The 23,553-nt window shown below is 43.2% G+C and overlaps 1 protein-coding gene across 3 annotated transcripts; it reads left to right on the top strand.

Moving 5' to 3' along the window:
• Positions 1–54: 54 nt before the first annotated feature.
• NFRKB (nuclear factor related to kappaB binding protein) lies at positions 55–18,215 on the top strand. 3 transcript variants are annotated; one of them, XM_059866988.1, is made up of 26 exons: positions 55–130; positions 798–938; positions 1,339–1,540; positions 1,632–1,759; positions 2,859–3,033; positions 3,197–3,298; positions 3,844–3,917; positions 4,325–4,409; positions 4,647–4,827; positions 5,022–5,130; positions 5,583–5,709; positions 6,711–6,776; positions 7,722–7,801; positions 7,882–7,922; positions 8,339–8,396; positions 9,218–9,392; positions 9,708–9,814; positions 10,266–10,389; positions 10,755–10,831; positions 11,449–11,669; positions 12,188–12,464; positions 13,111–13,329; positions 13,761–14,537; positions 15,397–15,503; positions 16,245–16,380; positions 17,098–18,215. In XM_059866988.1, the coding sequence occupies exons 2-26, from the start codon at positions 816–818 to the stop codon at positions 17,221–17,223; spliced, it is 3,897 nt and encodes a 1,298-aa protein (XP_059722971.1). In that variant the 5' UTR covers positions 55–130; positions 798–815; the 3' UTR covers positions 17,224–18,215. The 3 variants fall into 3 exon arrangements, with proteins under 3 accessions (XP_059722971.1, XP_059722970.1, XP_059722969.1); XM_059866987.1 differs by having other exon boundaries at positions 8,336–8,396; XM_059866986.1 differs by lacking the exon at positions 55–130 and having other exon boundaries at positions 779–938; positions 8,336–8,396.
• Positions 18,216–23,553: the final 5,338 nt, after the last annotated feature.

Below are 23,553 nucleotides of genomic sequence, written 5' to 3'. Positions count from 1 at the left end.
TTCAGGCCACTGCGCTATTGCGGCCTGTCGTGACTCCGCGGCCGCGCGCAGGCGCAGTTCGGCAGGGCGGGGCGTTCGCGCAGGCGCGGCAGCGCCGCCGCCTTCCGCCTTCAGCCGGGCCGCGTGAGGGGTATGAAATAAACGTGTTTTTCTGTTTTCTTCGCTGTCCCACCCGGTTTATTGCGGCTTTTTATTGCCCTTTTCTTTATTTCGCATGTTTTATGCATTTCTTCGTAGCTCAGAGCGCTCCGGCTCTGTCGCGCTGGAGGGGACGGGGCTCCTGGCCCTGTCACACCTTCAACCTGAGGCAAACCCCACCTTAGACTTGACTTTCGGTTCTGCACGCTAAAATCGCCTTTAGGATTTAAATGTAGTCTGTCCTGGTGTTTAGCAGTGTTGAAAAGAGTTCCTGCAGGTGGGAAGGAGAGTGTGATGGGTCAGCTATACTTCCCAGTCTACCTGTCTGGAAAAGCACTTCTCCATTGGCATGACTTGTGTTGTAATTGAAGAGTAAATGCTTCTCTATGTGTGTTTTATATATATGTGTGTGTATGTATGGGTTTGATATGTATACATATGTATGTGTGTGTCTACATGCATGCACATATATATATATATATATATATATATATATATATATATATATATATATACACACAGATATTGTAGGCCAATTCCATAGCTTCCGTTTAAACAGCTACCCATCAAAGGTGGGTCCTCCGTCATTCCTCTCATCAGGATGGATGTATCTGGGTTTGGGATTTTTGTTTTTTGAGGGTTTTGCTGTCTTTGTCCAGGAGCAGGAGGGCTGGAGGATGGATTCTCTGGATCACATGCTCACAGACCCCCTGGAGCTGGAAGGCAATTGCACACGGATCATGGAGGACTGCATGCTGGGCACCACCCGGGTCAGTCTGCCTGAGGACCTCCTGGAGGATGTGAGTAGTGCTGAGACACTTCACCTTATCATAACCTCTATATAAGCAGGATGTTTAACTCCCTTTTTGGGGCTTACAGAGCGGACTGGAAAGGGAGGTGTTTTTGACTGCCTTGGGAAAAGTGGCAAGTGTTTGATTAATCTCAGGACAATATCTTTTAAATCAGTTCTGTTATGTTCTTATTATTTTAAAATTGCTTTTAAGAAGATAGTTTCAAGCTTTGAATTTGTTTTCTTATTAATAGTATCAATTTCTTGACCTTTCCTTTTTATGCTCTATTATTTCCTGTGTTTTATAAAACATTGTCTCATGATTGGTGTTACTTAAAAAGCATCAAGGGCTATAAAATGGTCAAGGACGTGGCTGCATTTTCTTTACTGTTGTTTCTTGCTTTCTTTAGCCTGAGATCTTCTTTGAGGTTGTCAGCTTGTCAACGTGGCAGGAGGTCCTGACAGATGAGCAGCAAGAGCACCTAAAAAAATTCCTGCCTCACTTCCCTGAGAACAACCGAGAGCATCAGAACAAGCTCATCTCAGCGCTGTTCAGTGGGGAGAACTTTCGGTTTGGGAACCCGCTGCACATCGCCCAGAAACTCTTTCGGGGTCAGTCAGTCTCATGAGCTTCTCTACGGGTTTGGGGCAAGTTCTCAGCTAGCAGTTGAAAACCTAGGTACGTGTTTTGTCTTTGTTACAGATGGACACTTCAATCCCGAGGTGGTGAAGTACCGGCAGCTCTGTTACAAGTCACAGTACAAGCGCTACCTGAGTGCCCAGCAGCAGTACTTCTACAGGCTTCTCAAGCAGATCCTCGCTTCCCGCAATGTGAGTGTGCTCTGGGATGAATAACTTGTCTTTATTAAAAGTGTCTTGGTGCAGTCACAGTTCTCTGAGGCGTTTCCTGTAATGAACTGAATGAGTAATGCTTCTGGATTTTCCAGTGAGCCAGAGAGAGCTCCAGACCCGTTGCTATATTTGCAGATTTCAGGTTTTGTAAGTCTCATAGCTCTCACTCGTGTGACCTGTCTTCTTTTCATGCCCATCTTGTTCCCACTTCCTGCATTTGCACCTTTCCAACTTATTATTTTCTTAACAAGTCATTCTACCTTTGTTTACCACTTCTGAAGCAACTACAGTTGCTAAATACAGTTAGAAAATATGTGGATCCAAACCTCTGATACTCATTCCTGCAAATCTCTGGTAAAGTCTTCCTCTGGGGATACTGCTGTGAGCAAATTTTTGCCCACTGAAATGTGTTTATTGCTCATTTAGCTTTCATTATAATTAGACATTGGAAACATTTGGTATGTAGGGATGAAGAAGAAAGTCTGTCTTTATAAAATGGCCTAAAATGTGGTGGGAAATAGAGAATCCCAGCATGATTTGGGTTTGAAGAAACCTTAAAGCTCATCTCATTCCAATCCCTTGCCATGGGCAAGGACACCTTTCACTAGACAAGGTTGCTCCACCTTGAACGCATCCTGGGATGGGGCATCCACAACTTAATTGGGCAACAATGTGGAATACATAGGAAGTTATTTCCTCTGTAGCCATGAGAGGTAAAATGGTTTTTCCAAAGGACACATTGTTACATATTTGTGTGGAAACTACACCTCACACCAATGATTTAAGTTCTTCTCAACAGTTCACATAAAATGACAGATAGTTGAAATTTCTGCACCTTCTTCTGCACGCATATCACTGATTTTTTTTTCTGCCCTTTAAACGATGGTCTAAAATGCTAGGTTTAAAATACTGTGTTTGGCAGATACTGATCCTTCCTAAGGTTCCCCTTGTACAGATCTGAGGTGCTGATGGCACCTCATGGTAAGCTTTGCTGCAAGTTATCTGACCTGGGCTTACCTGTCCTTGCTTACAGCACTGTAGCTGACATAGCTAATGTCACATGAATCTCTCCTTTCAGCACTTGCTGGAATTAGCCAGGAAAGGAGGCCCTGACATGACCCTAAGGAGAAAGCACTTCCCACCAACATATGACTCAGAAGAACGAGACAGACGGACACATCGGCGCTACTTGAAGATCCTGAGGGAAGTAAAAGAGGAGTGTGGAGACACTGCCTTGTCTTCTGATGAAGAAGGTAATGCCCTGGGCTGAACTGAAGACTCCAGGTGTGAATGGAAAAAAGACATATTTTTGATTCTGGGCTCTATTTCCACTGGCTGGGATCTAACGAACACATGGTAACAGTTAAACAGATTGGTGATGGGTCTTGCAGAAGTAAATTTATACCTCTGTTTTAGATCTAATCTCTTGGCCTCCAAGTTCTCCAGCACGTTGTTCAAGTCCACCAGTTCCCCTGAGAGTGATCCCCACGTTGTCAACCTTGGACATGAAAACTGCAGGTGAGAACCAAACAAAGGGTCAGTATGGATAGAGGGGGTGAGTTACCTTGAGACCTTGTAAGAAATCACCTTTAAAATCTGTTGCTTGATGGGAAATCATGGGATGCTTCATTTTTGCAGTCTTCAGAATAGTTGGCTCTTTTCCCAGTTTAATCTTTTTCTTCTTGCAAGGCCAGTATTTGAACACAAGAATCAGTTTCTGTAATGTTACTGATTCCTCTATTATATTTTGCCTTTAGTGGTTGAAGCATTAGCATAGTCTAGTTCAAAATACTTGAGAATTCCTCCTATAGTGACTGTAACCAATTCTGAAAACTCTTCGAGCTGGTTCTGGCTTCTTTTCCATGTTTGCATCAGCAATGAAGTCAGATGACAGAATGAAGCACTGAAATGAATGTATGAATGAATGAAGGAAATTCATATATGGAGAAATTAGTTACTGAAATTTGGAGATTGCTGGAAGTGTAAATGGATAGAAAATGGCATTCTAAGTGTGGAAGGTAACAACAGATGAAAAAATCTGCGAATAATTATTTTCGTTGCAGACAAGATAGAACTTGGGGAAAGTGATTTAAAGATGATGTTGAAGAAGCACCATGAGAAACGAAAACGTCAGCCTGTAAGATGTCAAAAAGTCTTGGGGAGTGGGACCACATTTTAACTTTGATGTTTTTATCTCTTTGCCATAAAGATCAGAGTACTTCTGGGTGACGAAATGATTGCTATTTTTTGTGTGCACCCACCCATTAGCTCTTTATGGTAACCTGGGTTCAATTGTCAGTGTACAGATACAGCTTCTGGCCATGTTTATCTTGATAGAAGGATTTTGTAATTTTAGTTATGTGTTTTGGAGGGACAAAATTTTGGATTTCAGGGTTAGAAGACTTCTCAACTTTTATTGCAGTAAATAATTTAATAACCTTGTTGAGTTTGGTGCATTTTAGTACTTGGGTACTTCTTCACCTTGTTGCTGTCTTAACACTTTGTCCTTTCTCATTTTAATTTCTCTACTGTTTTCCTGTGTAGGATCACCCTGATCTAGTCACGACAGACCTGACCCTTGAGGACATCATGACTCGAGTGAATGCTGGCAGGAAAGGTTCCTTAGCAAGTCAGTGGATCCTTTGCTTTTTTATTTCATATATGTTGGTTTAAAAACTAGAGGTTTTCTGTTGAGGGGAAAAGTGAAGATTTATGACAGCAGCTGGAAAGGTGGAATGGTTGAGGTGTGAACGAGTGCATACAACATACCTTTCTAGATACATACTTAAATGAGAGTTTATGACTCTCATTAAGGTATAGTAAGAAGCTGTCTAAGTATTCTTTTTAACTTTTATCATATCTGAAGCCTTATTTGACCTTGCAACCCTCAAGAAAAAGGTGAAGGACAAGGAAGATAAGAAAAAAAAGAAGCCAAAGATTATTAAATCTGAGGTGGAAGATTTGGCTGACTCTCTTGGCAATGCAGATGGACTCCCATCAATGTCTCAGGATTTTTCCCCCCTCCCTCTGTCATCTGTCAAAGAGGAGTAAGTGTTCCAGAGGGCCCTGAACACCTAACATGGATGGGAAAAGCAACATGTTTCAGCTCACGTTTTTGTGGGACTGTTGCAGGCTGCATTTTCACGCAGTTTGGGATGTGTGAAATATGTGGTGTTCGTCTTTGTATATGGAGGTGAATATTTACTCAGAGGATTTACTCTCCGTTCTCTTTGTTTTGAAGACCTCTTGAAGATATGAAGCCATGCCTTGAAATAAATGAAATATCATCCAGCTTCTTTTTCCTTCTTTTGGAGATACTGTTTCTGGAAGGACCTGCTATTCTCTCTGTGGTAAGGAACCACCCACTTACTAGGAATCTTTGCAGGAAGCAAAATCAAAGAATAGAGGAGCTTACAGCTTTGTAATAGTAACTTTTCTCTAGACTTACTTTGCTGTAAATTATAATAAGATTTAGATTACATATTAAAGAAATTAAACCCTGTGGGAGTGCTACCACATTCTGGTTTTAACATGTTTCATGAGTTTAGTCAATTGAATATATGAGTCTTTCCATACCCATTCTATAGATCATGGTTAGATATATTTTCTGTATTAAGGGCAGAGATGGGGAAGTGTTTTCCCCTTCTTTGGTGCTGTGTTACTTGAAAAAGTCAGGTGATTATTTCACGTACATAAAAACCTTTTTGTCCCCTGCATATGTTCAGCTGGTTTGTTTTCTGTGAAGACAGTCATAGTTTAAACTTGTGAGATCATTAATAAAATAATAATCTTTCCTCTTCAGCTTGAAGACAAAGTTCTCGATTGGCAATCTTCTCATGCCAGTGCACTAAATAACTGGTTCTCCTTTGCCCCTAATTGGTCTGAATTGGTTTTACCTGCCTTGCAGTATTTGGCAGGTGATAGCAGAGGTAAGAAGAGATGTTAAAATACTAATTGTGCTTGTTCCTCTGTTCTAGTCAGTGCTGGTTTGCATTATAGCTCGAATCAACTTTTCATTCATCACTGCAATAAATCCTTGTATTGCTTGGCAGTATTTCTGCGATAGGCCATTTGGTTGACATGTCTTGGTTGTGGTTGACTTGTTTTGCATGTGGATAGTAGGTAAGACCCAGCATGATTCCCAAGTATGTGAAAATGTGTGTGAAATTGCCTCTAGACAGACTGTTTCTAATCTTGGCTTCAGGCAGGGTATTTGAAGCAGGAAGGAATTAGTCTGTTCCCCCATTGTGTGAAGTTGTAGTTGTCTTTGGAGATAAAAGTCAAACTAGATGTTGCCCCAAGCAATCCACTGAAACATGAGGTTGGCCCACCTTGGGCTTAGGCCAGCTGAGTTTCAGCCATTCCTTTCAAACTGAATTATTCTGTGGTTCTGATTTGCTTAGTGGGAAGTTTTAAAGGCAGGGACAGAGTAGATTGTGGTGGCCTTGCAGCTTATTGTCCATAATGCTGGTGAATATTGTAAATCTCAAGTTCTCTTCCCATGAGCCCATGAATTTTCACTGTACAGTAACAATCGCTGGGGCCTTGTATTTCTTTTTCCTCTTCAGCTTGAAGATAAAGTCCTCAACTGGCAATTTTCTCACCCCAGTGCCCTAAATAACTGGTCTGAACATGGCGAACAGCAGGAACAGGCTCTTAGCTGACAACCTGTTGTTGGAAGGCTCATTATCCTGTTCTGTTCTTTCCTTGTGATTGCCCTTATACTCTGACATGCTCACCTTCCTAAGGTCATAAAGGGATCTATCCCCTTCCTAAGGGCAAGGATCAATTTAGAGATGTACTTACATAATCATTTAAAATGTTCTGTCTGTCACTGTGAGTCTTTAACTTGACAGTTTGCATAACCAAAATAGGATTTTGAGGTTGGACAATGGTATAATGTCCCTGACATGTACATATGTCATTGTAGATGCTCCTTCCAGCTTCTCACCTTTTGTTGAATTCAAGGAGAAAACTCAGCAGTGGAAATTGCTTGGTGAGTACCTTGTATTCTTCTATGATGTGTACAATAGTAAAGGTTTGTTGTTTTCTCCAGAGCTTTACTTTTCATCTTTCTGCAGCCTGGAGAGAAACAGAGCCGTTAATTCCATGGTTAGGCACTTTCTTTTCTTTTAGCTGAGCTAATACATGTTTTGGATTTGAGGTGTTCGCAAGACATCAGTATCAGCAGCAGACAGAGCATAAATGAACAAAGGCACGGGGCTGTATTTCTTTCTGTTGCTGACTTAACCATGTTTGTTAGCCTTCAAATTTGTCTGAACACTTTCCTATTTTCCCTTTTGTAAAGCATACCTTCTGATGATTCAGAGTAATTAGTAATTATCACAATTGCAAAGAAATTAAGCTTCTCTGTAGAGAAAACTGATACTATTCTCATTTTTAAAAGTGGGAACCAAAGAGCAACTTAATGATCAGTGTGCTCAGGCTCATACTGATTGTATTGCAGATGTTCTTTGTTTATGTTCATTCCTTTAGTTACTACACAGAATTTTTCATTCTTAACTATGGTGATTCTAGTGATCATATTTGCAGGCTTAAACTGGCAGAGATTTGGAGTCAGGAAGCTTTTCCTCTGATCCCTTTCTCAGTTTTTGGTGGAGGTTATGTAGGCCAGTGTTTCTGCTCATGGATTCAGTAACTGGGATTACTTTGGAGAGTGGGAACAGGGGACTGTGTCCCAAACAGCATCTTGCCTTTTGTGCTAGGAGTTGAAGCACCATCTTTTTTGTGCCAGCACAGGGGAATCGCTGGGATTTAGCATTTCCTAAGCCTGGAGGTGTTCAAATATTGCAGTGTGAACATCTGTGACTGGTGATACATTGAGGAGAGAAGGGAACAGGAGAGGAGTGGGAATTACAAGCATCTGGCTTCCTAACAATTAAAAGAGTTCTATTTTTACATTTTCATGATTTCTTACTAGGTAGTTACCAAGATCATGAGAAGGAACTGGCAGCACTGTTTCATCTCTGGTTGGAGACCAAAGACCAGACTTTTTTCAAAGTGAGTGAGACAAAAATTACCTTCTAGGAACATGAAGCCTGACTGTGTTCTACCCAGCATTGACATTTCTTTCTCAATAGGAAAATGAGGACAGTTCGGATGCCATGCCACTGCCCAGAGTGTAAGTGTGCAACACTGCTTGAAAACCTTTGTAATGCTGCTGAAGCTGTGAGATTTGGGCCTTGTGCGTCTGGATCTTAAAATAAAACAATTTACATCATGGGGCAGGATAGTTTGATTTTATAAATGCAGTAACTAGACTTCATAAAATCAACTGATTTTATCCAAGTTCACCTATATTATCAGAGCAAAGCTGCAATCTAGCTTAGGTTCTGCTAATGAGATGATTTATAGTCCTTGGTCGCCTTCAGGTAGTGCACATAGCATACTTTAAGATCTCTGCAGGGCTTGCTTTTGTTGCATTAAATATTTTCAGGATTTGTTCAGAAGAATTTGCAGAAGGATGAGGGGATTCATCGTTTGGGACTGCTGTGGGCTTCTTGTGCTCAGAACTGATGGTGCCCTTTGTTTCAGAAGGACTGACTATGTAGTTCGGCCTAGCACTGGAGAGGAGAAACGGGTGTTTCAAGAGCAAGTAAGAAGAGACTCTTAATTTTAAAGGCACTTGCTAAAACAGTTGGCCACTGAATCAGGAGAATTTGTGTAGGATGGCAGTTTTATACTCTACACAAATGTAGTTAATGTGAAGAATTGATATGTTGCTTCTGCCTTGAAGTCAGTATCTTGGCCTTGCATAAAACTTGCTATGACATAGCCTTGTTTCAAAACCATCAGTATTTCCAGTGGGTAAAATTAATTTGGTAAAAGCTAATTGGATAAAATTAACGAAATTGATAGTGTCAGTTGGTTGTGCCAGCCCCACTGTCTCCTTTGCTATCCCCCACCATCCTCTACTTACCTCTTTATTTTTTGGCCGTGTATGTGTGCAAGCAAAAAATAAGTGTCAATAAGTGCACCCATCCACTTAGTTATCTGTAGTAGATGCAAGTGGGAATTAGAGGGAAAACACATGATGGGGATTCTTCTCCCTTCTCTCCATGTGCTGTCTGCAGGACAAAATTTATAAGTTAAATTTTGAAAATCTCTCTTCAGCCAGATAAAGGGATGAAGGGGAAGGGGACAGAAGGTGTATCTCTTGTATTTCTGGCACCTCTCTAGTCTGTGCAGCTGCTTGACAGTAAATGCGTTGTACCTGCACACCTTGCTTAAGTGGAGCATTGTACTTTGCATTAATTAGTTTGTGATTTTCTTGATCCAAAATAAGTCTATATAGCAGTATTTGAGCCTTTAGTTTAAAAAGGCTTTCTCTAGAGAATAACAACTTACTTAGTAATATGACATGAGGCTTTGCTGTATGTTTCCGGGTAAAGTCAGTGCTCTTATGTTCACCTCCAGGAGCGTTACCGTTACAGCCAGCCCCACAAAGCCTTCACCTTCCGCATGCATGGCTTCGAGTCGGTTGTTGGTCCTGTGAAAGGGGTGTTTGACAAGGAAACCTCCTTAAACAAAGCCCGGGAACATTCTCTCCTGCGCTCAGACAGACCAGCATATGTCACCATTTTATCCCTTGGTAAGGTCATGGCCAGAAAAACTTTTGTCAAGAAGAACATTCCTCTGACCCCTAAAACAACGACTTCAGGAATCTACATTGGGGTTGAATGCTGTTCCCCAAGTTCATCGCTATTAGCACAAAGTTGGCACAGTTTATGTTCTTTAAAATGATCCTTTATAATCTCTCCTCGGATTTTTGGGGCTAGATTTTAGTAAGCAAGTAGACACTGTGGGAGCAAGGGTAATAGAGCAGTCCCAAAATTGATCTGATGGAGTACCTGAGTACCGTTGTCCAGTTACAGCTGGAAGTTTAAGCTCTAGTTTTGTGTTTCAGTTCGTGATGCTGCTGCTCGCCTTCCTAATGGAGAGGGAACTCGAGCTGAAATCTGTGAGCTGCTCAAAGATTCCCAGTTCCTAGCTCCAGATGTCACAAGTGCTCAGGTAAGTTGGATGTCATGTCTGGCCTCAGATTCTCAGAAAAATACACTGCATGGACCCAGGCAGTATTCAGTGGCAAAGGCCCAATAGATTTTATGCTGCTGTGATGAGCAAAAGGGAGCTGTGTGCTACTATGACGAGCTGCTGCAAATATGCACCGACTTTGGATGATGAAAAACCAGCTAGAAAAGCCACAGAGTTAACACTGTCTTGGAGCTGCTCACATTTTAGATTGAGGAACAGTCAATTTTCAGAGCTTTGGTGGAAGCTCCATGTAACCCAAGGTGGCAAACACCATCCTGGGATGCAATCTCTGTCCTCAGTCAGTTCTCACTCAGATGGAGATTGCTCACAGCTTACTCAGGTTTTATACCAGATAGGATCGTGTTTCTGTTCATCACTTTTGGCTAGTCCAGTGAGGGATGTCTTGTAATCTGTGAATTCTGAACTTCAGGTTAACACTGTGGTTAGTGGTGCTCTGGACCGATTGCATTATGAGAAAGATCCCTGTGTGAAATACGATATTGGGCGGAAGTTGTGGATCTACCTGCACCGGGACAGGAGCGAGGAAGAGTTTGGTAAGCCTGGGTTGGTGATCTTAAAAATTAAAAATGTTTATAAAGATGGATCGTGAACACCAATTTGTCAGTCTAGCTTTTTTCCCTAGTCAATTTACTTATGTTAGTCCTTCAGCACTTAAAGCCAGTCTTAGAGAGCATTTGTTTGAAAAATACCATCCCATGTGCAAGAACTGCAGATATATGCTTTTATGTGTCTTATTTTCAGCCTTTTTGGCTAATTTACTAGATGTTTTTCTTTGCACTGTTACATGACTGTGTATTTAATTCCTTGTCTGAAGAAGAATCTGCACCTCTTACTTAGCCTCTTCCTTTAATCAGTCTCCTTGTGTTCAGGAGCTCTAACCATTAATTTGTCCTTGCAGAACGGATCCATCATGCTCAAGCTGCTGCAGCAAAGGCCAAAAAAGCTCTTCAGAAGCCAAAACCTCCAGCTAAAATGGTAGATTTCTTTGCTCAGGGTTGCACAACTGCTTTTGGGATTGAGAAGGAGATTAGTCTTAATTTAAACCATAAATTCTGCATCCATAGCAGGTGATGAAAATTACCATGTTTGGATTAGTAATTCATGATGTATATGAATGTCAGTGCACAAAATGAACAGGGAGAGAGGGAACTTTTCTTCCACACAGCGTCCACTGTTATCCTCTCATTTGTGCTCTCTATGAAAGGGATGGTCTTTCAGATCTAGTTTTGAGGTTAATTTGTCACAGAGTGTCTGGAACGTGGCTGTTCTCCCCCTTCCTCTGCTGAAGCAGTCAGGGTTTGAATGTCTGATACTAAATATTTCTGAAGTACTTGTCTATTGGCACATTAACCAAGGTGGAAATCTGCATGTTCTGAATGTTTGTCACAACTGAGGTGCACGAGCAGCCAAACACACCAGTTCATCCAGGGTTGCAGCTGGGGAAAGGCAGACAGTCAGTCATATTGGATTTCAGGATTTAACAGCAGGGTGTCATTCACCACCATACAGAACTCAGGTTGAAGTGCTCAGCCTACTGTAAAGTGCAGCAATTAACCCCAGATGTTGTGATGCTGAATGTGGTTTCTTTGTAGAAGTCGAGTAGTAAGGAGGGTACTATGAAAGCCCTCCCCACCAGCACAGCAGATCCTAGTCAGCTGAGCCTCAGTGACTCCAGCATGCCAGCAACTCCTGTGACTCCCGTGACACCAACTGCCCCTGCATTGCCAGCAACACCCATCTCACCCCCACCGGTGTCTGCGGTCAGCAAGAGTGTATCTGGTGCTGGGTCAGAGCCAGCAAAACCCAGCCAGAGGTACTGCTTCTGTCCCCTATGTCACTTGGGAATGCTGCTGGCTGCTCTTCAATAATTTGTAAAATTCAGTAATGAATTATACAAATGAGGGAGTTTGGGGTTATTTAGCCTGGAGAAGAGGAGGCTCAGGGGTGACCTTACCACTCTCTGCAACTCCCTGAAGGGGGGCTGGAGGCTGGTGAGAGTTGGGCTCTTCACCCAGGAAAACAGCAGCATGACAAGAGGGCATAGTCTCAAACTGTGCCAGGGGAAGTTCAGGTTGGGCATCAGGAGGAATTTCTTCACAAAGCATAATTAGACATTGAAAGAGGTTGCCCAGGGAGGTTGTAGAGTCTCCATCCCTGGAGGAGACCAAGGAACAAGTGGACATGGCACTCAGTGTTCTGGCTGGGTGACAAGGTAGGGATCAGTCACAGGTTGGACTCGATGATCTCAGAGGTCTTTTCCAACCTCAGTGATTCTGTGATTGTGTGAATTTCCTTCATCTTTGCTGACCTACTGGCCTTGTCTTTCCATAGCGTTCTCCTGGTGTCTTCTCCCACCATGCCCCAGCTGGGGACATTGCTGTCCCCAGCTCAGAGCTCACAGGCGCAGCCGGGGCCAGCACCCACCCCACGTGTGGTCAGTCACAGCAGCTCCTCAGGCCTGCCACAGGTCCGTGTGGTCACTGCTCAGTCCAGCCTCCCACCTATGTCTCAACAAGCCCCAGTGGTCACCCAGCAGCAGCAGCAGCCCACGTCAGTGCCTCAAATCCGTGTTCCAGCTACAGCCACACAAACCAAAGTGCTCCCTCAGGTGAGTTGGAAGGGGTAGAGCATCTGGCATCTGATCTGACTTGCAGCGTTTTAGTATGATGCACAAGCATTTGGAGCATGTGTTAACTTCAGGCAAGAGCACAGAAACAGTTTTACATATGCCATACTGTTCAGTACTCTGTTTTTCACATATTTACCTGGCATCATTAAATTGTGCATTACATAAAAAGCCCATAGAACTTAGAGTCACAGAATCGTTAAGTTTGGAAAGCACTGTCAAGATCATCAAGTCCAGCCATGAACACAGCAACACTGCCGTGTTCACTACTAACCATATCCTTAAGTGCATCGTCCACACATTTTTTTGAATGCTTCCAGGGATGGTGACTCCACCACTGCCCTGGGCAGTCCATTCCAATGCTTTACAACCCTTTCTGTGAAAAGAAATTTCCTAATATCCAACTTAACCTCCCTGATGCAATTCCAGGCCAATTCCTCTTGTCCTGTCATTTGTTACCTGGAAAAAGAGACTGACACCCACCTCACTACAATTCCAAGCAGCTGGAATCCTTGCAAGGGAATTCTTGTGAACTTCCCTGAACTCACAAGCTAACACAATACAGAGAAGAATCATGACTGTTCCTACTGTGGTAGTCTGCTCATGGTCTTCCTCTTCTCTTCTGTAGGCTGTGATGACTCTGCCTGTAAAAGCTCAAAGTAACCCTGTGCAGGTGCCAAGAGCAGGAAGCTCCATGGCCAGCCAGGCAGGTATCACTGTGACGGGGCTGCCTGCAGTGCCCAGCCCTGCTGTGAAGCCAGTGACCAGCTCTCCGGGCAGTTCTGCTGCAAGCACCTCCACCACCACTATCATTCAGAACGTGGCTGGCCAGAACATCATCAAGCAGGTGAGAGGGAATGAGAGACTTGGAACCGGGCTCCGCGACCTGATTGTTTCCTGTTGTGCAGATTTGAACATCTGAGAGCTGTAATGCTGTGTAAGTTGATGGACTGTGCAGGCTGACACAGTTGCTGGTTTTGTGTGTTTGAGCCCTTTTTTCACGTACATGTGAAAGATGTGTTTGTGCAGGTTCTTCAGTGATTTCTCCTTCATTTTGTTTGGAAAAGAAACCAACCCCACAACTATTTCCTATTTCAGGTGGGATTGGGAATGCCATCTGATAAACAGCCTGAGCTATTTTCAGTAGTGTACTGAGTGCTAGTCTTATTCCACTTGCATTCTAGTGGGAGCAAACATCATTCTGTTGGGAAGTTCTGCTTTGAGTGTGCCTTAGACCTTGTCCCAGTTTGACAGAACCATTTCTTTGATCTCTCCCAGGTGGCTATTACAGGACAGCTCGGCGTGAAGACCCAGGCTGGAAGTGGCATTCCACTCACAGCGACCAATTTTCGGATCCAGGGGAAGGATGTGTTGCGCCTGCCCCCATCCTCCATCACCACGGATGCAAAGGGACAAACGGTGCTGCGCATCACTCCGGATATGATGGCCACCCTGGCCAAGTCTCAAGTCACTACTGTCAAACTGACGCAGGACCTCTTCACAGCAGCTGCAGGAAGCAGTGCTGGTGGGAAAGGCATCTCTGCGACTTTGCACGTGACATCCAACCCTGTCCAGACTGCTGAGTCTCCAGCCAAGACAAGCACGGTGTCTCCTGCCTCTTCCAGCCCAGCTGGAGGCACCGTGGTTAAAGTGACTCCTGACTTAAAGACTGCAGAGCCGACAAGTTCTGCTTTCCGCTTGATGCCTGCCCTGGGCATGACTGTGACAGATCAGAAGAGCAAAGCCATAACCACGGTGGCATCCACGGAGGCCAAGCCAGCTGCCACTATCAGAATTGTTCAGGGGCTGGGTGTGATACCCCCCAAAGCTGGGCAGACCATAACTGTAGCCACTCATGCTAAGCAGGTGCCGTCGTCCTCCGCAGTGAGCATTGCTGGCACAGGCCACACCTCCTTACCCACCATGAGTGCCACAGTGTCCAAAGCAGTTGCTGTGGCCTCAGGAGCTGCAGGAACCCCCATAACCATTGGTACAGGAGCCACGGCTGTGCGGCAGGTGCCTGTCAGCACCACAGTGGTATCTACATCCCAGGCAGTGAGTAATGCTGAGCTCTCACTGGGGGTGGGGAAAGAAGGGGGTGCCAACTATACTGATGTTTTATGGCTGAAGACTGCTCTTTGCATCCACAGAGACTCAAATAAATATGGCAGTCATACAATGGTTGTATTTAGGTTGTAAATTTTAGGTTGTAAAGGACATTAAAGTTCATTCAGTCCCATCCCCTGCCATGGGCAGGGACACCTTCCGCTAGATCAGGTTGCTCTAAGCCTCATCCAACCTGGCCTTGAACAGTTCCGAGGATGGGGCAGCCACGACTTGTATTCTGGGTATGGGTCTGCAACTCATTTTATGGTATTCAAATTGCAGCTAAATGCCCCCCAAAAGTCAGATACTTCCCTTATGTCCTTTTGCAAGTAAGTGAAATAAACTTTGCATATCTGAAGTCCTGCCTCATGCAGCTCTGTGTCTTGCCGCACACTTTGGCAATAATTTCCCTTGGAATGGTGTCATAGAACATTCAGAACTAGAAGTGCTTGTTACTTGTATTAACTTTTTTACTGATTTCATCCTTGAATGCTATTTTAATGTCCTAAACTGAAGGCACCATAAACTGTATTGTGGTTACATAACCTAAATGACACTATGGTTGTTTCCTAAGGATAAAAATCATGGATCCAGTGGTGGAAAAATGATGTGGATTTTCAGGGTTCAGGCAGCTGTGTAGTGAATGAGAGGGAGGTGAATTTTAAGGAGCCTGAACTGGAGCACAGATTTCATCAGCAAAGCTGCTGCTGGTTTCTGCTTGCATGACTCCCACAAAGCAGCAGATGTTGTCAACCAGTTTCTCTGCTGAGCTCTCCATGGCTCCTCATGTGTTCTTCCCATTCCCCAGGGCAAACTTCCAGCACGGATCACAGTACCCCTGTCAGTGATCAGCCAGCCAGTGAAGGGCAAGAGCGTGGTCACTGCCCCCATCATCAAGGGCAACATCGGCGCCAAGTAAGTGCATTGCATCTTGTAGTTCTGCTTTAAAAGTCGGCTGAGGAAGGTCTGTGTTCGGTGGGTTTCTGGGGAGCATGCAGACAGAGGCTGGAATAGGATTGCAGTCTGTTAACAGGTCCATCAGCTGCAAGAAACTGAGTGGATATGGTGTCTGCAATGAGATTGTAAGTTTTAGTTATTTATTTTGAGATGCAGGTTCTAGCAAATACACCGAAGAAAAAAACATTCTGTGCCTTGAAAACAGCTGTTCAATTAGTTCTGTGTGTTTGAGCAAGAAATAACACACTGAAAATATCTGTAATCTGAGGCCATCTCTTCATTTAAGAGAAGTTAACTGCCTTAGTGAGAATTCCTCTGGCATTCAGATATTGAAGGCTTTTTTTTTTTATTCTTCCATAAATTCTGAGAGTGTCTCCCTTAGTTAATTTTTCAAGTGCTCAGCTGTTTTCTGCATTGGGAAATGTTCAGGTCTGATCAGGTTAACCCAGTGTGCGCATGGTCCAGAGTTAATGGGTGTGATTTGTGTGCTGAATTAATTCTCTGTCAGTTATAAATACTGACATAAACTTGTCGCTAGTGTATTTGCTAGTTTTATGGGGAGTAAAAAAACCCCCTACTTAAAATGGTTAGTACATGTGGTAGAACTATAATCTACTAGCAATTGAGGAATGGTTTGGAGTTGGAAAGATTGAGCCTGCTGTGCTGTTCACTAACCTTTCAACAATTATTCTTCCATAGCATCAGTGGATTAGGCAGAAATATCATTCTGACTACAATGCCAGCAGGGACTAAACTGATTGCTGGTAACAAGCCTGTGAGTTTTCTGACTGCACAGCAACTACAGCAGCTGCAGCAGCAAGGCCAAGCCACACAGGTAAGGGCACCTGAAATGATAATTCTATTTGCCTTTTAATGACTTAACATCTCCATGAGGACTTTACACTGGATACATGGGGTTGCGGAAAAAAAACAGGCACACAGCTTGGTTGTAGTGTCTGCATTAAGCTCATGGAATCCATCATCACCTTTATGTTCTCTCCATCCAAATAAAGTTTTTAAATGTTTTTGAAGCACTGCCAGTATAATGAATGTAAAACCAAAGATCCTGTCAGGATTTTTCTATACACGCAGCAGTCTTGTAGTGCTTTGTACTTTGGCTTTTGTGGGTCACTTTTTCTTGAAGAAATCACGTAACTGCTTTGCATATCCATCTTTCTGTCTGGAAACTTAGTGTTCTGTAATTCCAAGTCAATCTGCATTGACAGCTGATACTAACAAGTCTGTAGAAGTATGGTATCTAATGGATCCAAGTCCTTCTTCTGAAAATGTGTAAAAGCAGCTGACATACAGGTTTTTATTCAAACTAGTTTTCAGGCCTTCCTCTCTAATCTGGAAATCTCCTGTCACCATCTCACAGGGTCTGTGGCTGGAATGATCTTCTTATGACATATTCTGTTCTGGCAGTGTTTTTGGTGCTTGGTGTTGTTCCCATAGCAGCAGAAGCAGGTACTTCACCAGAGCACAGTGCAGGTGCAATCATTGTGTCACCAGGTTGTTCTTGAGATGAGTTGTTTCTTTCCATTTCACACAGGTGCGAATTCAAACAGTTCCAGCCTCCCATCTCCAGCAGGGAACAGTCTCTGGCTCAACTAAAGCAGTGTCCACTGTGGTTGTGACAACAGCTCCATCTCCAAAGCAGACTCAGGATCAGCTGTGACCACTAGTTTTAACATGGATCACTTTCTAAGAACTTTTCTGAGCCTTTTGTCATCCTTCATCCAACCAAACACCTGAGGCTGCCTAACCCCAGCCATGGCTTGGAATTGGACTGTGTTCTGCCGTTGCTTCACCAGGGTCAGCACTGCCATGTCTGGGTAGAAATTCCACAGAAAAAACCATGCTGTACCTGGAAAGCAAAATGTTTCAATCCAGATATGAAAATCCAGGTTCTGTGGAATTGATGATTTAAGAAATGTCGTGCTGTTTTTTGTTCTTTTTTCATCCTAAGGACTTTTGACAAATACAGTTCCTATGCATTTTCGATTGTAGACAAAGCAGTTATCCTGGATCTTCATTAAGCAGGGAAGGTTGCTTGGAAGGGGTTATTCAGTGGCTTTTCAAAGTCATGGAGAAGATATCTGCTTTTACTGGAGTCTGGCTGTCACTACTGTTAGCTAGTGACTCAGGATGGTGTCTTTGACACCGGAATTACTGTAACTCGCATCCATGTCAGGGATGTGAAGAAGACAGGGTGAGAGTCAAAGTGGTTTTTTTGCTGTAACAGAGTGAGTGACCATGGGGGAGAGGGAGATGAGATACAGAAAGTCACTGTGTGAAGAAGTCTGTCAGCAAATGGGACTGTAGTGGAAAGGAAAAAGTTGATGTTCACAAGAGCAATCCACTTTTAGTTTTCTTCAATATAGAAACCTTTTTATCAGTAGAAGCAAACTGTACCTTGGTTTAAAAGGTTGGAATATGTTTTCAAATACACCGAAACTATTGTCTCTTGGGTTCTGAAGAAATACGTTAACCCGTGACCCTGGCCGTTAGTTTTGGTTTTACTTTTGTAGTTTTATCTGTCTATGTAAATTGTTTTGAATTTTGCACATACTGGAGATGAATTTGTAACTGTTCTGACATGACGTTGAAGCTGAATGAGATCAAAAGATGTGCTGGACCAGGAGTAGAATAAAAGTGTAGAAAGCCTTACAGATCTCTACCATATCCTTTTGGTTCTCTACAGTGTGTTTTGTGTACAGTAATTGTCCAGCTTGCCAAGAGCTAATAACCTGTCCATCTTCTTGATAAGATGGTTCTTTTTAACGTGGTCTTTTCTTTTATAGGCTTTTTTTTTTTTAAGATGTGGTTTGCTCCAAGTTATATATTATAGAATATAATACATTTAAAGAACCAAATTGTACAGTTCAGGACTGTTGTGGTTGGAGCTCTGTGTGTGTTACTGTTTTGCTGGGCTTCAGGCTGGGGTTGTGGATCTTTCTGTACTGTATCTAACCCACTTCCCACTTGAAGGAAAACAGGTATTTCAGGGAAAAAAAAAAAAAAAGTGACTGGATACAAATACTGAGTTAGCAGGACACATCAGTTCAGCACTTGAAAGCAAGTGCTTGAATTATGGTTTATATGCTTCACAGTTTGGAGCGATAAAGGTTTTCTGTCCTCCTTTGCCATGTTTGGTACATGTTTTGCACATTTATCAATCAGGAGCCAGCAGAAAGACTGTGGTGTGGGAGGGAGGTGAGGACATTCCAAAGTCCTTTTAGTTGTGAAGTAGAAAGACTAAATTAAGCAGGCAACAAGCAATTTCCTGCTATTGCTTATGTGAAAGAGCCTTTAAATTCAAAACATAATCAAGATAATCCTACTATGTTCTGTCCATAATTAATAAATTATTAATTAACCTACAATCAAGTGCTGAAAGACAGTTACGTTGTGAAGACCCTTTCATTTCGGTCAATCCTCATGACTTTCTTGCTGGACCCAGGAGGCTTTGGAAGTATTAAGCTTGAGAAAACAAGAAACCTGCATCTAATCCCAGAAGCTTAGTGTGTTTCAGGTGGTTGCTGCTGGTTTTAAGTGTCTTGCTGTTGATCACCATCCTACTTTTGAGTGACCTTTGCATCCTGGCTGCTTCTCTTAGGTTCCTGCTCTTTTATTTTGAAGTCTGGTTTTTGGGGAGAAGAGCATCAGACACCGCATGGGCTTCTGATCTTGAATGGCCATGTGCTGGCTTTGGGTAGGAAGTGTTTATCCTAGCTTTCAAGAACAAAGTACAGCCTGTTATGATTCAGCTACCACCTGTCTGGTGAGCTGCTCCACTCTGGTTGAAAAATAACCCCTAAGCTACTGCAAGTTAAGAGCCCTTGTTTTTAATAACTTTTAACTCTATGAAGCAGAAGGGCAGAGAAGGGCTCCAGTGGTTTTGTGGGGTGTGCTGAGACTGAGGAGGGTATCTATAAACTAGATTGTGTTTCAGGTGGTGTATGCTCCCAGATCCTCTCGCTCTGCAGCCTGAAAGCTATTCTGGATGCGTCCTGCAGTAAGAGCTGCAAGGGCAGCATGCAGGGGAAGAGAGCCTAGAGAAAGTATTTATATTGACATTACCCATTTTCCACCTGTCCTGCCTGGAACTAAAGGGGCATTCAGCCTGATGAATCTTTGTCATTACCTTTTCTAGTTAAAAAAATAAGTACAGCCTGTTTTTGTCACAGTGAGATGCTTACTAGTTATCAAAGAGCCTTGTTTATCTCCTAAAAGCTGTGGATTAGGAGTTTATTTCCACAAAGAGAATGTTGTGTAAAACCTGCTTAAAAAAACTGAGCATGCACACAAACAGCCACAGGCCATTTAAAACCTTTCTAACCTTTATTTTAACAACTGTTTTGTTTTATTTAAATGGTGAAGAAAATCTGTATTTATGTACCTTAGTAGAATGCCCTCATAACTCTCTGAGCTCACCTCATGTGTTCCTTTCAAAAGAATCATTAACTGGACATGTGTTAACAGTTGATCTTCATTTTCCTAATACCTTTGAAAATCCTGGTGTTGTTTTTAGTAAATGCAAAAACCTTGTTACTTGTCCATCAGATGGCAAACCTGAACCACCTCACAATAGACCCAATTCTTTTGCCTGCCACAAGTTGGGTATGTGGTGCCCGAGCTCAGGACCTTTCTGGATGGGTGCTGTTCATCCTATAGGATGGCTGTGTGGAATTCAGACTTTGCCCCATAGCCTAAACACTAAACACAGCAGTTTCAGAGCTGCTGTGGGGAAGGGAGAATGTGCTGCTGGGTCCATGCTGAAAACATGCTTTGATAGAAAAATAGTTTAATCCTGTACTTAGCCCCTGTGCAACTGACTCATCTCAATCTGAGATTTATTGGACCCTAGTTATGTGGATAGACCAGATGTGTGTAGATCCAGAGGTGGAAGGCTGGAATCATCTTTCTTGTGCTTTGAATTTCTCAATAAATACATCTGAATTTCTCACCCCAAGACTGCATTTGCAGCTGTTGATCCCTTGAGAGGGGCAATTCATTTGACCTCCCTCCTGTTCCTGTATGGTGAATCACCCTCTGGATAGAGCCATTTGGTCTTGTGGACTATTAAAGAAATTCTGCATGAGTAGTGCAAATTTGAGCTATTGATGATTTAATTTAGGGATGACACAGGTTATGTCAAGTGATCCATTCAGTGTGGATTAGTCTTGTACACGGCATCCTGCATTGAGGCCTGAATACTGAAACTCAATCAGAGATCAGTATTTTAAGAAGCAATTTGTTTCTTTATATCTGGAAATGTTCACCAAACCAATTTGGTGAGCCTTGCACCCATATCTCCTAATGTTACTTTTTCTCACTGTCCTCCAGTTTCACCTGGAGCAGAGTAAGCCACCTGCCAAATGCAAGATCCTTGAAGCAGAAACATGCTGGTCCTTCAGAGCTCCAGAACCACGTGGTTAGAGAAGGTGCCAACCAAATCTGGGAGGAGCATCAGTAAGTAGCTGTGGCACAGTAAGGCCATCTGGGAATGGAAAATAGAAGAGCAAACCTGCTGCAGGTCAGGGTGCTCTCCCTGCATACTGACACTTCTTGAAGAGTTAACAGGGACCTGCAAGGTGCTGGCATTTTTTGGAACTCGGTAAGTGGCTTTAATGTTTCTATTTGTCATTCTGAAGCAATTTATGGCAACAACTGAAAATTTTTGGGTTTGTGCTTGGGGAAGCAATGGCTGCTTGATATTTACAAGACATGCATACAAAAATATGCTTATATATATATATCTATATATATATAAATATGTTTGATTACTAAACAAAAAGAATTTGCACTGAGGCCTTTTAAACTGCTTAAGCAAAGGGCTTGTAAGTCAGCCTGTGGTGAGAATTATTCTTGTGTACTCAGTTATACAGTGAAATTATGGATATAAGACAGTCACAAGCCCTCTAGTCAACTGCAGTTTTATGAATGACTGACCTCCCTTTGCACTCCCTTTGTTTGTGTAAGAAGTAGGTTCTGTTTCACTGGCTAGGAATGTCCTGAGTACCTTAATGACAATTAAGGTAACTTGGTAAGCTGAGCTTTTGGGTCTGTCAGTGCTCCTGTACTGAGAGTGGCTTCCAACTTAGGATGGCCCCTGAAATGGCAGTGAAGGTGCTGGTGCTGGTGCAAAGGCTGTTACCTGTCCTGTCATTTTTATAATAGCAATGTCATATGCAGCCTCTGTACCAAAACTCCTAAACTTAGCTGGGCTGTGGTTCCAACCTCTTCTAGGACAGCTTGGAGGAGGGAATGTGTTAATGTGCAAAGCTGACTATTTCCCAAAAAGCCCTAAGTACTTTTCTTGGCAGAAAATTGGCAACGTGTTCTTTTGAAGCGCAACAGGAAAGTTTAGTCTGTTTTCAGGCAGTTGTGACCAGGAGAGCCCCCAGTCAGAGGGATGAGTCCTTGGTAATTATAATTACAAAGCTGAATTAGACTGGCTGATAGGATTTATTGTATTCTTATTTTTCAGCTTGTATTGAGGTGAGTCAGAGAGATGTGGGGAGGGTGAAAGGGCACGGTTTTCTGCTCACTTAGCAAACCTAGGCAGTCCTTCCAGTGGGAAGGAAGCATCCGCTGACTGTGTCTATGCACCTGAATTTTAACAATATTGTCAAGAATTGCAAAGTTTGCATTAGGACTGGATTTAATCCCTGCTTATCTTTTTCCTGCTTTTTTATGCTCTCAGTCAAGCATCATGGAGAACAAGTGGGTGGGAACAGTGGTCCCAGTTCATAGATTCTCCAAGGGAAGTGCTCTCTTCTCTCAGGAGTTGAGATGGGTTGCAAGGTGAGGCAGTTTTCTCAACATTTCCTTGCCATCTGGTGGAAGGAATCCAAGGGCTGTCCTTGGGAGGCAGCAAGAAATTTTTGAACTTCAGAGAATTGCTCAGTTCACCAACTTTTCATGCAGTGAGAGAGATGTAGTTTGTATATTACAAAAATTCAAAAAGCACCTTAATGCTAGAATAGATTATTGTGAGAGGAGGGGAGTTTCTAGACAAATATTATACTCAGATACACTGCTTTTAGGGTGGAAGATGGACTAGAGCAGATCTGCAGGCATGATCCAGCCAGCAGGGAGTACTAGTACCATCCAGGAGAGCATGGATTGATTCTCACCTCTGCCAAACGAAGATCTGGGGGAGAACTCACAACCTGTTTTCCTGCCTTAAGTGGGCACATCAACAGTATGTTCAGTGTCCAGTACCCTGGGACAGCTGGAACATTAGGCAGTTTGTTCTCTAAAAGAAAAAAGGAGCTGGACCGTGAAACATCGTAAACCCTCCCTATGTACCCACATCCCTGGTCCTGTGCACCAACAAAGTGAGGGAAACAAAGGGAGTTAGTGAAAACTTCAAGCTTTGTCTTTAGTTGTAAACATGGACACAAAGTCTGACCTTGTGGAAAATAAGGAGGCAGGGCAGGTAAGCTGAGGCAGCTCTGCCTGTTTGTAATAAACCAAAAATAAATGGGCAATTCCAGCGTATTGTCTGCATCTCTCTGCTGTAAGCTAAGTCAAGGCCTCAGTTTACACATTTGCAGCTCATTAGAAGACAAACTTTACCTGACTTGGAGCCTAGGGCGTGCCCAGTGGTTTCAAAACACAAGGTGCCAGAAACCAGGCGGTCAGGCCTGTCCACTCTTGCATTTACAGTTTGGCTGGCAAACACTGCTGCTGCTGATTCAGAGCTCACAAAAGAGGTTCTCTGCTTTCACGACCCGTTGAAGAGCTCAAGGAGACCTGGCTGTCTTTATAGTCCTGGCAGCAAGGTTACATTCTAATGTTTCCTAGTGCTTTGTATTCCTTTGGGAGCCCCATGACTGACAGGTGGCTGGCACCAGAAGCAGAGGCACGGGAGATGACCCTCCTGGATTTTGGAAGCGATTCTAGGAGCTGTCTGGGGTGTGTTGGAGGCTGTCCTTGTCATCCCTGGGATGGAGCAGGGCACTAGACCCCTTAGTTCTGGTCAGCTTTCATCATCTCA

This window comes from Haemorhous mexicanus, chromosome 24 (assembly GCF_027477595.1).
Source record: "Haemorhous mexicanus isolate bHaeMex1 chromosome 24, bHaeMex1.pri, whole genome shotgun sequence".
Classification (NCBI taxonomy): domain Eukaryota; kingdom Metazoa; phylum Chordata; class Aves; order Passeriformes; family Fringillidae; genus Haemorhous; species Haemorhous mexicanus.
The sequence above is the reverse complement of the archived record's forward strand: the minus strand, read 5'-3'. Positions and strand labels throughout refer to the sequence as shown.